The sequence below is a fragment of the Prunus dulcis genome, chromosome 3, assembly GCF_902201215.1.
Source record: "Prunus dulcis chromosome 3, ALMONDv2, whole genome shotgun sequence".
Classification (NCBI taxonomy): domain Eukaryota; kingdom Viridiplantae; phylum Streptophyta; class Magnoliopsida; order Rosales; family Rosaceae; genus Prunus; species Prunus dulcis.
Window position 1 is genome coordinate 19,165,336 of NC_047652.1, and position 15,811 is coordinate 19,181,146.

A 15,811-nucleotide genomic window follows, 5' to 3' on the forward strand; every position below is an offset into this window, starting at 1 on the left:
AAAAATTCTTTGTGGTGGTGTCACATCCCGGATCGGCTTCGCCGTAGAACGATATTGTTTGCTTTGGGCCCCCTGCCCTCACGGTTTTGTTTCTGGGAACTCACGTGCAACTTCCCAGTGGGTCATCCATCCTAGGATTGCTTTAGCCCACACTCGCTTAACTTCGGAGTTCCATGGAATCCGAAGCCAATGAGCTCCTAAAAGGCCTCGTGCTAGATGGAGGTAGGCATGCACATATAAGGCACATCATTCCTTCTCTGTTGGTCGATGTGGTTTGTTACATGTGGTTGGTAGATTGAAGTTCTCCATCACCCATTTTAGTCTATGTTCTCAATCAAATCCTGCTCCCAAAACCCTTTCCCTAACGCCGCTTATGTTCTCTAAATTTGATTATACATCGTCTTTGACAGAGATTGCTGCAAATCACTCAATTGTTCTTTAGCAAGATTGTTGTTTTCATTTATTTATTGGCTCTTATGCGCATGTAGATCGTTGAAAATCATATTTCCTCCAGATCTATTACGGATGCAGTGGTGGGTGTGGCCGCGATGACGCTTATTCAGGTGGTGGTGGTAGGGTTCGTGTAGGCTCATGACTTGTTTTAGGGTTTTGGTCATATTGGATTTGTGGACTTTGTTTGGGCTTCTGGTTAATTGTGGTAATGTGGGCTAGTAGTTTTAGTGTGGCTTTTGTCCGCGTTAGTTTTGCTTTTAGCATGTTAGTTTGTTATCCCATTGGTATTGATATTTTAGATGTCTTGTTGATATCTTTGAAGTTTATCTAGATGTCTTGTTGATGTCCTTGATTATACCGTTGAATTTTATCTAATGAAGTTTCTATTCGAAAATAAATTGATTGTTAAATTTTAAAAAAGTTTCCAAATTAATTCCTACACCCATTTGGAGATCTTTCCAAATTCAAGTGTCATTAGTTACAATCCAATTAAAAATTATTTCTATAATGGCCTACATTAATATACAAAATGCAATAAGGCTTAGTTGGGGGTATTTTAGGAATAAAAAAAGTATAATAAATTTGATTTTGCGCTTGATTAGGTAACTTGCTGAGTTGGATTCTAGTCATCGGGTTTTATTTAAAAAATAACAGGATTTTATTCAAACAAAAATAAAGAGATGGGTTGTAGTTGAGGAAAAATGACTTTCAAAGAGTTAAGCTAAATTTAAAATTTAATAAATAAATAAATAAAAAAAACCAAAAGTTGAAAAACCTCAGGATATAAAAACAAACAAACAACCAACTAGTTTTGTGTTGCTTTTATCTTTTGGTGCCAAAACTTGTCCTCTCAAACATGGGTAAGTTTTTTGATTATTTTTGTTTCTTTTGAGTAGCTTAGCTTGCTTGCAAGACTTCCTTCTTTCACGGTACATGTCGATGCATTGCTGCAGGCCTTATCAATGAGGATTTGATCTTCCCCTTTGGTTCTTTTCCTCCTCATCACTGGCTCTGAAGATGCTCCTTTGAAGTTGGCAGCATACATTCTCTTTCTTTTTTAGTCATGTGACAGCAGCCTTTTACATACCTTTTTATGAGCCCGTTGTAAATCTGATATTGGGAAAGGACTTGACATTTACAAGTCTAACACGTGACTCTATATTTCATGATATAGCCATTTTTCTGTGAGATGTTGTCTTGTTGTTATCATACAAAAAGAACAGTAAAATCTGTGATTCTATGCAATAATGTAACATATGTACAGCAGAAGAGATATATGAGTGAGAGGGAGAAAGCTCATGGTCTTCCTAGCTACTCAGTTTGGTGCTTCGCTGCTTGCCTTTTTCCAGCTTTTTCTGACTTCTATGGAGTTTTGACATGTTTCTATGTAGAAGACTTGCCTGCCACATGGATTGACACTGAGCTGGCATCACAACCAATCACAAAACTAGACCTGTATTTTTGTACAAATCATAGTCATACCAAAGGAGAAAAAATATATGTAAAAAGTCACATTTAGTCCATCTACTTTGTCGGTTTTATCAATTTGATTCTCACTTTAATTTTATCAAGTTTATTCTTCTAAGTTCAAATATGAGCAATTTAAGGACACGTTATAAATATTTTCAAAATCCTTCTAATTTCGTTATATTTTGAGCGTGTGATATGAAAGAAGTTATAACGAAATAGGAAGAATTTTGGCAAAATTTGTAACTTGCTCTTGAATTACTACCCAGATAAAATTAACAAATTGAAACTATAGGAACTAGAGTAGTAAAATCCACGAACAACATAAATTCAAAATGATTTTTTTTACCAAAAATATATAATAATAAAAACGTCAGATGAGAAACACACTTTGTCACCTTTACTGGTTTTTATTATTATTATTATTTGTTCTAGAAGTTTGTAAAGATTTCGATTCTTCTGGGGACGCCACATCCGTTTTCAACGCTGCTATTAATTTATAAAAACTAATAATATTTAGAAAACGTGAAAGTTGCTCTAACAATTATTGGAGAGAAGACAAGTGTAAACATGGGAAGGAAACTTTCAATTTGGCTCTAGCGTATAATTACACATTATGAGGCTGCATGTGGCTCCACACATCATGACGACCAACTAAGCACTAGTCATTTAGTTTAAAATTAATTAATTAAGATCTAATGTCAATGAACATGATGAAGATACTTGTTAGAAATCTTGTTTAAAATAAATGAAATTTAGTGTGAATTTAGATTTATGTGTTTCCTATTATTCAAATAGAAAAATAAATTAACTTAATAATAATGTCTATAATATTATCCCACGTCGGAAATAAAAATATCTTAAAAGTTTTTATTCATTGTCAATTAATTTTGAATGACGTTGATATTCTGATAAGTAAAAGCTCGCACACAACCATCGATAATGTTTAGGAAACAAAATTGATGAATAAGAAAATCCCACCAAAGTTGAACACGTTTGTTTCCAACTCAAAAAATAGACTTCAAAATCAAAACTGATTTCTCATTCTTATAAGCTATAAATAATTTATAATAGCAACTCAAGAGAAAGGTAAAAGTTGACGAAAAAATAAAATAAAAAAAACACGAGCCATACACAAGCATGTAAAACTTGCGTTCCACAGTGCTGAGCATACGAATTGAATGTGGGTTCACGCAAAATGGGAAACTTCCACGTGGCCTTCTCCAACCTCATTCCTTTTCAATTTTCACTCCATTGGCCAGCTCCTCCCATGTTAAAATCTTTCCGTATTTGTCACACGCCCCATAACCCTCCTTTCTATTTAAACTCTTCACCCCTTCCTGCTTAATTTGCTCCACCCCAAATTCCCCAAACTCCAAAACCCAAATGGCTTCTTCCCCGGATGACATCCACCAGCCTCTGCTACAATCCTATCCACCACCTCCCACCCTAACCACAAAACATGATGATCTTCCTGATCTTCATCTTCATCATGACCTCCACTCAAGCAACGAGCTTGAAAGAGTGCTTTCTGACACAGACAGGCCATTTTTGGAGCGTCTCAAACCGGCTCTATGGATTGAGTCCAAGCTCCTTTTCTACCTCGCATCTCCGGCCGTCATCGTTTACATGATCAACTATGTCATGGCCATGTCCACCCAAATTTTCGCAGGCCACCTTGGTAATCTTGAGCTGGCTGCCGCCTCCCTCGGCAACAATGGCATCCAAGTTTTCGCCTATGGAGTCATGGTAAGTAACATTTATCAACACTGTCACATCATTGATGAACAATAAATAAATTTGGTGACTCTAGCATTATGGTATGTATATGTTACTCATCTTTAATTGATTTCTCAACAGTTGGGCATGGGGAGCGCGGTGGAGACGCTTTGTGGGCAAGCCTACGGTGCCCACAAGTATGAAATGCTAGGGATATATCTACAAAGGTCAACCGTACTCTTAACTTTGACTGGTGTGCTCCTCACCATCGTCTACATCTTCTCCAGACCAATCTTGATCCTTCTAGGTCAATCTCCAAGCATTGCATCTGCGGCGGCAATCTACGTGTACGGCTTGATCCCTCAAATTTTTGCCTATGCTATCAACTTCCCAATCCAAAAGTTTCTGCAAGCTCAAAGCATAGTGGCCCCAAGCGCCTATATCTCTGCATCAACCCTAGTTTTGCACCTTGTGCTCAGCTGGGTTGTGGTGTACAAGATGGGGCTTGGGTTGCTGGGTGCTGCATTGGTGCTCAGCCTGTCATGGTGGATCACTGTGTTGGCGCAGTTTGTGTACATTGTCAAGAGTGAGAGGTGCAAGAACACATGGAGTGGGTTTAGTTGGCAGGCCTTTAGTGGGTTGCTAGGGTTTTTCAAATTATCTGTGGCTTCTGCGGTGATGCTTTGCCTTGAAACTTGGTACTTTCAGATTCTTGTTTTGCTTGCTGGGTTGCTGCCAAACCCTGAGTTGGCTTTGGACTCTCTCTCAATCTGGTGAGCAATTTTTTTCTTTCTTCTCTCTTCTTTCTTATTTTTGTTTTTATTTTTTTATATTTGGATGAGATTTGGTATGCAAATTGCAATTGAAGTGCGCTGTGCGCTTCCATTATTTTGTTTTTTTGCTAATCAATTAAAGGAGAATAGTGGGACAACCAAATGTCTGGATACCAATTAATATATTTATGTATCTATTTATGCATGTATGTACATACATGCATGTGGTTTGGTTACCAAATAAATCTAGTTATTTTGACCATAACTACCAACAATATATAATTATTAGTGGGACTTTGCCTCTAATAGGAATTTGGGCAGTGTAATCATGTGGTCTGATATCAATTCACATGTGTTATAGAAAGTTATTTTTTATTTGCCATATTTGGATAAGATTGGTTGCAACTGTTTGTGAACATCCATACCTATAATGAAGAATCTCATCTAACATTTCTGCAGCATGGAACGTTTATTGTATGATGTGGTAGGAGGTAAGGTCTGCAGTTTGATATTGATGGGTTAGGAGGAATTGAATTGAAGAGAAGTTTGGGATGAGGAGTAGAAGAGACTTGTAGGACTTGTTATTCCTTTGCTGACGTAGATTTAGGTGGCCTTATTGTCCAAATAATTGCTAGAAGTTGTAGACAAATTGGTATCACAGCCACTTGGCTCTTATCCATATCTGCTATATATATTCTTTTCCATATTTTAGCCAAAAATCTGTTTCGTCTGTTTCCTCTTATGTGCCTTTCGTCTGTTTTCTTCCATATATCTGGCAATGTATGGTGCAGAAAATTGCATTTTGCCAGCCAAAACTTTACTGGTCTTAATTAAAATTGTTCAAATAGTAACATCACATGAAGGCTGGCTGTGTGTACTGAGATGGCTTCATGATGTTCATGTCCTTTTTTCTCATAACCAACCACCAAATTGGCCACAATAATGATTATTATTATTTTATTTTCTGTTTCTTCTTGGTTGGGTCAAAGTAATGATATTTCTTAGGTAGTCTGCAAAGTGTCCCAGTCTGTAGGGACAATTCATGATCTGCACAGAGACCCATTGCCTGTCTTTCGTACAAAAAAAAGAAAGAAAAAAAAAACTGCAATTAATTAAGTACAGAAGGCACGAGACGAGACCAGTGTGATTTTATTTTGCGCCATTGATATATATATATATATATCAGTTTGAGTTTTCCTTTTTCTTTTCAATTCATTAACTTAAATTTGATTGCAGCACAACAATATCTGGTTGGGTCTTCATGATCTCAGTTGGGTTAAATGCAGCTGCAAGGTCAGTTTCACATACACATATGAACATGTCACATTAATTACAAGTAATTTTATTTTAACTGTTGATAGTTTGGCTGCAAGCAGTGTGAGAGTGAGCAATGAGCTTGGAGCTGGAAATCCCAAGTCCACAGCATTTTCTGTGGTGGTGGTGACAACAGTCTCTTTCCTCATCTCAATTGTGGCAGCAATAATTGTTCTTATATGGCGGGATACCATAAGCTATGCCTTCACAGAGGGTGAAGCTGTGGCTGCTGCTGTATCTGATCTCTGCCCATTTCTTGCCCTCACCCTCCTCCTTAATGGCATCCAGCCAGTATTGTCTGGTAAATATATGTTAATTGTAATTAACTGTAAATCACTGTTTTAGTTGAGTGAATTTGGCTAATTAGTGTTGTATTATTATGATCATATTAGGTGTTGCTGTTGGGTGTGGATGGCAAGCTTTTGTTGCGTATGTGAATGTGGGGTGTTATTACTTGGTTGGAGTACCATTTGGTGCGCTTCTAGGATTTTACTTCAAATGTGGTGCTAAGGTATACTTGGATTCAAAACTCGATAATATCGGAGGCCGAGGGGCTGGCCTATTGGTATTTAACATTACTAGTCGCATTATGTGATCAACTAATAACGCTTGATTATTTTTACAGGGAATATGGTTGGGGATGATGGCTGGCACCTTGATGCAAACAATAATTCTGATATGGGTGACCTATCGGACCGATTGGAAGAAAGAGGTAAGCTACTATTTAAACTTGCATGAGTCATTGATAATATAAGGGATCTTAGGTTATTTAAGTATTAATTTTATTAATATATGAAATGAAAATTTCAATTGAATTGCAGGTGGTAGAAGCAGCTAAAAGGTTGAATAAGTGGGGGGAGGTGAAGGAGACACTCAAGTAAGAAAGCAGTTATGGACAGCAACTTGAGCATTTTTTTTGTGGTGGTGGTAACTCATTTGGGGTTGACCTCTTGTGTGGTCAGATTGGAAATTAGTTAAAAAAATGTATTGCACAAGAGTTTTAAATTAGTTTATTATCTTCCATGAAACAATGCAGGGCCATCAATCACTGCTCTTTCCCATAGCTTTCCACGCATCTTTCTCGCATATTTGTATATAAAATCTACCAGTCTGCCTACCTTTTATTTACTACTAGAGACTAGAGAGAAACACTGGAACACAAACCAAAGATCAATTGCTTACGGTATGTATGCTAGTACATTTGAGAATTCTGACTCATGACAAGCACAAAATGTTAGAATTCAAAAATGAAACAATGTAGCAGACTTAGGTGAGGTCAGTTGGACAGAGCAGTGAGCCGCCTTCTTGCATCCAAATTTGAATTCCTTTTCCCGTAAATTAGATTAATTTAGACTATTGCTTATATAAAACAAAAAACAAAAACAATGTAAGGCTATTACTTTTGTTTTATAAGATCCATTACCATGATACTTGGTTGGGACTCTAAGAGACCACCAGAAAACATATTTAAAAGAACAAAGCATGAAGATCATAAAGAAGGAAGGAAAAAACTTACCTGAAAAGGGCCATGCATTTGATTGGTTGGCCCTTCTAGTCTCTAATGCCTTTCCTGAGTTAGAAACCCAAAATCCTCCGAAATTTGAACCTGCAAGTCTCATGGGCAAGTTATCAAAAGTTGGCCCAATGGTCCCTTTACTACCAACAGACAAGAGTGACACAATGACCCTTCGAACTTGGGCTTTCTAAGCCCAACCCATTAAACCCACGTCAGAGGGAGACTAGTATCATATTGATGGTGCAACTATAATGTATAAATACTGAACCTCTTTTTTTTTTCCCCCTAATAGAGCTAATTATAATACCTTTTTCATGCAATTAGAAGAAAGAGAAATTTGCCAATAGGGTTTAGCCAAATGGAAAATGGACAACCAGAGGTTTTAGGTTTAAAATCTTTATGGCATTTTAGTTGTGTATGTGTGAGAAACTTCCCTCCCCATAGAATGAGAAATTAATAATGTGCATATTATGAATTTCAATAATATTCATATAACTTTCTTTTCTAGTTTATTCAAAAAGAAAAAAAAATTGCAATGAGTGTTGGTTGGTTGTTTCTTTTGTGGAATGTTTTTGTCATACAATAAAAAAGAGGAGTAAAAGAAAAAGGAAAAATTCATTTGACATCCTCCTCCTGGAGGTGGTTGGTCCTGTCTTTACCTTTAAAACTAATGTTTGTAAAAGATAAAAGCACTAAACATGTTGCTAGAGAATATTCATAGTCCGCTATGAGCTGTGTAGAGTAGTCTGAGAACTCCAATGGCAAAAAGGGATGACCAGAAAAAGAAACAACTAAGAATGCAATTGGACCCAGAATCTTTCCCCTTCATTTTCATAATGTGGAATAAGGTAAACTTATGAGATGACCCTAAATTTGTAACTAATTATCAATTTATTTTCTTATTTTTTTAAAGCAAATTAAGTGCTCGAATTAAATTTTATTCTCAATTTTTCCTTACTGTCTAACTCAACAATATATCATCCAATAATCCGTCAAATTATTAAAAAAAATATTTTTTTGAAAAAATTAAAGGAAAAAAAATTCCTATGGCTTTTCTACACAGAAAAAGAAGAATTCCGAAAAATCTGAAGAGACCGAAACCACGAACCACATAAGAATTTTGCAATGCAGCTGCTGAAGAAATTTCCAAGACGGACAAAACCAGACCACACATCCTCAAGTAAATAAACGTACAGCCAAAATTGGAATTACCTAACTAGAAGCAAAAAAAACAAAGGGATTTAAACTAATTCAGTTCAGTCTTCTTCGTCGATCACCTTGGTGCCCAAACCAGTAAACCCCTCTGGAAGGACCTCTGTAACAGTGACTAGTGAGTATAACTCCTCCTTGGCATCTTCTTCATCATTTCTCTTTTGTGCAATGACCACTAACCCTTCACTCCAGACCAATCCCCCCACCTCCTTTCCTTTAATTTTTTTACCCCCAGACCATTCACCCATTCCCATCCTAATCTGATTCCCCCATGACTACCGCCACTCAACGAACCCAGAACCCACAGATCCACACCCATCCCCCATCACAGACTCACCCCCTATGAACCACCGTTTTCTTCTCCCCCATTCACCCATGACAACCATCTCAAGCCACCCTTCCTCGCATCCCTAGTCCCCACAGAAATCATCCATACAACCCCAACGTTTCAAATCAATATCCTAACCCCAAATTTACAACCACCGAATTATTCCAAATTAAAACAAACTGAGAACCCACAGACAAACACCCCCACCCCCACCCCCACGAACCCATAACCGCTTCAACCACCCATTTTCTTCTTCATCATTCTCCCATGACACCACCTCAAGCCATCCTTCCTTTTCTCCATCTCTCTCTCTCATTCGAGCTTCCCAATATGCAAGATGGTTCTACTGTTAAAGTCTGTTAAATTGAATGACAAAAAAAATAAAATATTATTTTAAAAAGAGTTAATGGCTGAAATGGCCCCTTAACTATTGCTCTAGTATCATTTTGGTTCACAAACTAAAATTTTTATTTGAACCATCCGTCAACTCATTTTTTTTTGTATCAAGATGGTTTTACTGTCAAAGTCCGTCAATTTTATTGTTATTTATTTTTGTATTTATTTGATTTCAAATTTTTTAATTAATTTAAACAATAAAGAAAAAAATTATTACTTTTTTAAGTCTATGTCAGCAAAAAAAAGCCATGATTGTGGTGAGATTCAATTTTTTTAATTTTAAAATTAGGTACAAGTTCCTATAATAATTTTCTTTAATTTTTAATTATTGTTTACTATTTAAAATTTTTTGTTATTTTTGTTATATTTATGTGATTTTAATTAATTTAAACAATAGAGAATTTTTTATTATTAATTGTTAGGCCAGTCTCACTAGAAAAAAAAAAAAAGCCATGTGGCTGGTGAGATTCAAATTTTTAAATTTTTTTAAGTTTTATAATAGTTTCCTTTAATTTTTAATTATATATTACTATTTTAATTATTAGATACATTTTTATCCCTCAATTTAATAATAAAATTGACAAACTTTAATGGTAGGACCATCTTGATACCAAAAAAAATAAAAAAATTGAAGGACGGTTCAAATGAAAATTTTAGTTGGTTGATTAAAATGATACTGAAGCAATAGTTGGGAGACTATTGGAGTCAATAACCCGAATCTTTAATTACAAAAAAAAAAAGAAGGAAAAAAATGAAGTGGGTGGGCCCCTCTATTTATTAAAATAATTATATATATTATTTCAACATTTAAAATGATCAATTTACCCTTATATTTAATGGCAAATTGAATAAAATATTGAGATTTAGACGGTAGATAGGAGAGAATTGAAAATAAAATTTAATTCGAGCCCTTAATTCGTCAAAAAAAAAGTTATGAGGTAAATTGATAATTAGGTACAAGTTCAGGGGGCATTTTGGTAGTTTATCCTGTGGAATAATATGCTCACTGTCTATCCCCTGGAAGCCTCCTTTCCTTCCTTCAAAAGTCTTCATTTCAAGACCACTGATTGGTTTTTCTCAGCAAATCCACCAGAGTCCTTCAACAGTTGTGAGCTCTGCTTGTCTTTGGAGCACAAAATTTTCAGCTCTGAGGAGTAAACTTTTCTGGGTGAAATTTACGAACTTTGTATCGTTTTTCAATTCGTCCTTATATGGGCTAAACAGTTTTTCTTTTGGCACCCTCAAAAAGGCCACTTCTAAAGTTTTCCTCTTTACCCAAAACTAGTTGAATATCCATGTTTTGATGTGGTAAAGTCATTTTTACTCATTATATGAAGCTAATGAAACACAGGTTTTGGTAAAGATTGGGACTTTATTGTGAGAAATTGCTGTTGGGGGCTTAACCTTGTTCAAATATGCGACAGGGTGTGGCTTTGCCACTGCATACTCTCATATGGGTATTTCTCACTGGTTCTTTGTACTGCCAGAGGCCTTCTGTAGTGAACATTGGAGCAATTTTTACTTTTAACTCTGTTATTGGTAGAGTTGCAAAGACAGCAATGGAAGCAGCAGTCTCTGATATTAATGCAGATCCAAGAATACTCAACGGGACAGAACTGAGGTTGCATATGGAGGATGCAAATTGTAGTGTATTCTTGGGATCAGTTGAAGGTACCTTAGTGATTTGTATTCTTCTTTCTGTATATGAATATCATTGTTTGTTTCTTGGGTGAAATTTGAAATGATAGCAGTTGTAGTGATGATCAACAATTTATATAAACTGATTTTAGGTGATTTACAGTACAGTTCTCTTTCCATCTCCTATTTTAAGTTCATCTCATGTTGCTAAGGACTCTATTTTATATGAAACTTCTCATATTTGTGGTAGATTTGAAGTTCCTTGAAAATGTGGAACCACTGATTTTCTCACGTCTGCTTTGAATGTTGCCTTTGATATTAAGCTTTGTTCATCTCCAATTTTAAGATAGCACTGCATCTGGCTGATTTTAGATTCTTTCACCACTATTTGCCCTTCATGAGCTGTTTTTCTTGTCAACATGTATATGGCATCACATCACATCTCCTCGTAAAGTTATTCCTTTTAGTACTTTCATATTCTGCCACCAGTATCAATCAGCATATCAGGTTTTTCTTTTCTTATCACTTGATAATTTCCATGCTTCTTTTCCTTTCCTGAGAAGTTTGATATTGTACTTCTCTACTCTAATAGCACACCTATTGGGAGCAGTTTTTCAGGTACTTGACAAAAGTATAGTAGCCATAGTTGGCCCACAGTCTTCTTCAATAGCTCATATGATATCTGAAATTGCTAATGGTCTCCAAGTACCTCTCATATCATATGCTGCCACTGATCCAAGCCTGTCTGCCCTCCAATTCCCCTTCTTTCTCCGAACTACACAAAGTGATGCCTACCAAATGGCCGCTATGGCTGATTTAATTGACTTTTATGGGTGGAAAGAGGTCATTGCTGTCTATGTGGATGATGATTATGGGAGGAATGGAGTATATACTTTAGGTGTTGAACTTGGGAAGAAAATGTCCAGGATTTCTTATAAGTTGGCTTTGCCTGTACAATTTAATCTAAGTGACATCACTGAGTTGCTCAATAAATCTAAAGTGCTTGGCCCTCGTGTATATGTTGTTCACGTTGATCCTGACCCCAGGTTGAGAATCTTTACTGTTGCCAAACAACTTCAAATGATGACCAGCAGTTACGTGTGGCTTGCAACGGATTGGCTTTCTACTACTGTAGATTCATTTTCTCCAACAAATCGAACTTCATTGACTGTCCTTGAAGGTGTAGTTACACTTCGTCAACATATCCCACAGTCCAATCGAAAGCGTGCATTTATATCTAGGTGGAAGAAAATGCAGAAAGAAGGTTTAGCAAGTTCTGAGTTAAATGCCTATGGACTTTATGCTTATGACACAGTTTGGGCAGTTGCATATTCGATTGAAAACTTTATAAATGAATACAGAAATATCTCCTTCTCTTTCGTTGATAGATTACATGATATGAAACCATCTAAAATTGAGCTAGGGAAGCTTAAAGTCTTTGATGGTGGATCTCTTCTTCGCAGGAAGTTATTGAAGACAAATATGAGTGGTTTAACTGGTCAAGTTCAATTTAATGAAGACAGAAATCGTGTTAGTGGTGGTTATGATGTCATTAATATTGATCAGATGACAATTCGTACGGTTGGTTTTTGGACTAATTATTCAGGTTTTTCAGTTTCCCCCCCAAAAACTCTTAAAGGGAGAAGAAGTAGTTATTCCCCACTGGATTATAAGCTTGACAATGTTACGTGGCCAGGTGGAAATACAGAAAGGCCACGTGGTTGGGTGATTGCAGATAATGAAAAACCATTGCGAATTGGAGTGCCAAATAGAGCAAGTTTTGTTGAATTTGTTACAGAGTTGAATGATAGCCATACAGTCCAAGGTTACTGTATTGATGTGTTCACTGAAGCACGGAAGTTAGTCCCCTATGATATTCCTTACAGATTTGAACCTTTTGGGGATGGTCTTTCCAATCCCAGTTATGATGAGCTTGTGAAGATGGTTGCAGAAAACGTAAGTAAACATTACACTTTTTAGAATTGGTCAATCCAAAGAAAGCATAAATGTGACACATTTTTGGTAGGTGAGATAACCTACCAATACATGGATACTTTATGTGAGTATGAGTTAACACATGCAGATAGCCCAGAAGAATCTAATATCCAGTAGTCTGACCATATTATCTATCTTGTCCATTTGATCTAATATCTTCTTTTTAATTGAAAATTTGTGACAGGTATTTGATGCAGCTGTTGGGGACATTGCAATTGTGAAAAACCGGACATTGATTGTAGACTTTTCTCAGCCCTATGCTACCACCGGGCTAGTGATAGTGGCACCAATAGATAATTCAAAGTCAAATGCTTGGGTGTTTCTTAAACCCTTTACATGGGAGATGTGGTGTGTCACTGCAGCTTTCTTTGTGATGATTGCAGTGGTTATATGGACTCTTGAGCATCGAGTCAACAAAGATTTTCGAGGTCCCCCTAAGAGGCAGCTCGTTACAATGTTTCTGTAAGCCTTCTGTATTTTTAAGTGGAGTCCATTACAATTCTTCCTGAACAGTTTGATGTTGCAATTAAAGAACCACTTAAATTCTTGGGAGACTAGGTTCTCACATCATTCAACTCTTTCGTGTTGCAGGTTCAGCTTCTCAACACTTTTTAAGAAAAATCGTAAGCAAATATTTGGGATTTGCAATATAATATTTCTTAGTTTGCCTTGTTTCTCAACTTTGCACATAAATTTAAAACTGTTGTATATTGCTATATAAGAAGTTTCTTACCACAAATAACTTTGCACAAATCATCTTATTACACAACAACATGGGATGTTCAGACAAGTTAGTAACAGTCATATAATCTCTAAGGTTTCTATTGATTACTAGCTTTCCTGTTGCGTATTGTTTATGATTAGTTTGACAGTCATATAATCTCTTCCTCATAAGTTTATATTCTTATTGAAAGAATGAAGAAAAGTAGCCTGCACTGCTCTGCTCTGCCATCACTTCTATTTCAATATCAATTTATTGAAATTTTGGCAGTCAAATCACATTTTAAGTACAGTATATACCTTTTTCTTTTATCCATTACAGAAGAAGATACTGTGAGCCCACTTGGGCGAATGGTGATGGTGGTGTGGCTTTTTCTATTGATGGTGATCACTTCAAGCTATACTGCAAACTTGACTTCAATCCTTACAGTTCAGCAGCTTTCATCACCCATCACTGGAATTGATAGTTTGATTGCAAGCAATTGGCCTATAGGGTACCAAGTAGGGTCATTTGCTTATAGCTATCTGACTGAAAGCCTGTACATTCCTAGGTCAAGACTTGTTCAACTAGGCTCCCCAGAGGAGTATGAAAAAGCACTGCGGCAAGGGCCGTATGATGGAGGGGTGGGAGCTATCATAGATGAGCTTACTTATATTGAATTATTTCTTTCAAGGCAAACTGATTTCGGAATTATTGGGCAAACATTTACCAGGAGTGGATGGGGATTTGTAAGTACCTCTGTTTAACTGCAATTAGATGTGTGCAAACATGCATGCTTAATATTTATGAGTTGCCATTAGTATTATTTTATGGATTTTTTTTCTCATTTTCCTTCACTATGTGAATTAGGCTTTCCAAAGAGATTCTCCCCTTGCTATTGACATGTCCACTGCAATCTTGAAACTTTCTGAGAGTGGAGAGCTTCAGAAGATCCATGAGAAATGGTTCTGTAAGATGGGTTGTCCTAGTGAGAAGAATCTGGAGTCTGAGCCTAACCAACTCCACTTGATCAGCTTCTGGGGTCTATATCTACTATGTGGCGTCTTCACTATCTCTGCGCTTCTCATCTTTCTGCTAAGGGTGGTTCTCCAATTTGTCCGGTACAAAAAACGGCAAGCAGTTATTCCCTCTACTTTATCCTCCTCAAGCTCATGGAGTTCTCGATTTTCTGAGTCCATATACAACTTTGTTGACTTCATTGATGAGAAGGAAGAAGCTATCAAAAGAATGTTTATTCATGGTGGCAATCCTCAAGGTCAGGCTACCTGATCAATACATAGATGTGAAAGAATAAGCTTAGTTATGTTAGTTCAACTGAGAATTCGGATAGTTAACAGAGAATTTTTATTTGATTTTATCATTTAAGATATTACAAACAAATTCATAGAGCATGTATATACAATATATCACTTTCTTCCCTTAATGCTTCAATGAAAATACTCTTCTTATGGTAGCTATGGGCAGCTTTGAATTTTTTTGGTTGGAGTTTAATTTGTCAGACACACTGTTAAGAGAGATTTGGTTTCCATTCTGGCTTTGGTTGGTGCAGATATGATATCATAATATGACTTGCTTTTCATCCAAATTATCACTTTTGCACAGTTGACAAGTTTATGATTACCTTCTATTTACTGAAGTTAGATGCCTTTCAGGTGGTGCGCGCGTACTTCTAGTACAAATTGATTCTTGTCCTCGAGTTTTGTTTTCTTACTTGGGAGTAACAGTAACCTACATCAACATTGTAATGGTCATTTCATTCTCTTTCCAATTATAAGGCCTTCTCCAACCCATGAGGGGCTAAACTCAAATTTTTCCCCTTCAAAAAGTAACTATTTGGGTTTTGTTCATACTCAAATTTTAAATCCGCAATTTTATTAAATTGTTTAAGAATAGTTTACGTCTAATTATTATTATTATTTTTAATGGAAAACTTTTCTTCATTTAATCTTTTTAAATAACGTCATAGCTTAATTTTTTGAACAATTTGACCTAAAAAAATTTTGAAATTCCACAAATATAATTTATTCCAAAAGAAAACACACAACATAAAAGAAACACACCCAAAAAAAAAAAAAAACACAAGATAATTGAAACACAACTTTATTTTGACCGTTGGATTTAAATTTCAGTCGTTAGATCTTTTTTTTTCACCTTTAAAATAGCTTAGATTTAATCTAGATTGTTGATTTAAAGTTACTATTATATTATATTATATTATATTTAAAAAAATTTGAATTGCAATGGCAACTTAAGTTGGAGCCGACACGTGGCACATGTTG

General features: G+C 36.0%; 2 protein-coding genes across 2 annotated transcripts; both read left to right on the forward strand.

Annotated features, from left to right (window-relative positions):
- Positions 1 to 3,111: 3,111 nt before the first annotated feature.
- Positions 3,112 to 6,848, forward strand: LOC117622055 (protein DETOXIFICATION 40-like). Its single transcript, XM_034352571.1, has 7 exons — positions 3,112 to 3,669; positions 3,781 to 4,412; positions 5,649 to 5,705; positions 5,789 to 6,027; positions 6,119 to 6,237; positions 6,352 to 6,438; positions 6,548 to 6,848. The coding sequence occupies exons 1-7, from the start codon at positions 3,307 to 3,309 to the stop codon at positions 6,605 to 6,607; spliced, it is 1,557 nt and encodes a 518-aa protein (XP_034208462.1). The 5' UTR covers positions 3,112 to 3,306; the 3' UTR covers positions 6,608 to 6,848.
- Positions 6,849 to 10,201: 3,353 nt separating this feature from the next.
- LOC117622634 (glutamate receptor 3.7) lies at positions 10,202 to 15,003 on the forward strand. The gene is made up of 6 exons (XM_034353377.1): positions 10,202 to 10,849; positions 11,427 to 12,772; positions 12,996 to 13,273; positions 13,403 to 13,434; positions 13,854 to 14,260; positions 14,382 to 15,003. The coding sequence occupies exons 1-6, from the start codon at positions 10,594 to 10,596 to the stop codon at positions 14,799 to 14,801; spliced, it is 2,739 nt and encodes a 912-aa protein (XP_034209268.1). The 5' UTR covers positions 10,202 to 10,593; the 3' UTR covers positions 14,802 to 15,003.
- Positions 15,004 to 15,811: the final 808 nt, after the last annotated feature.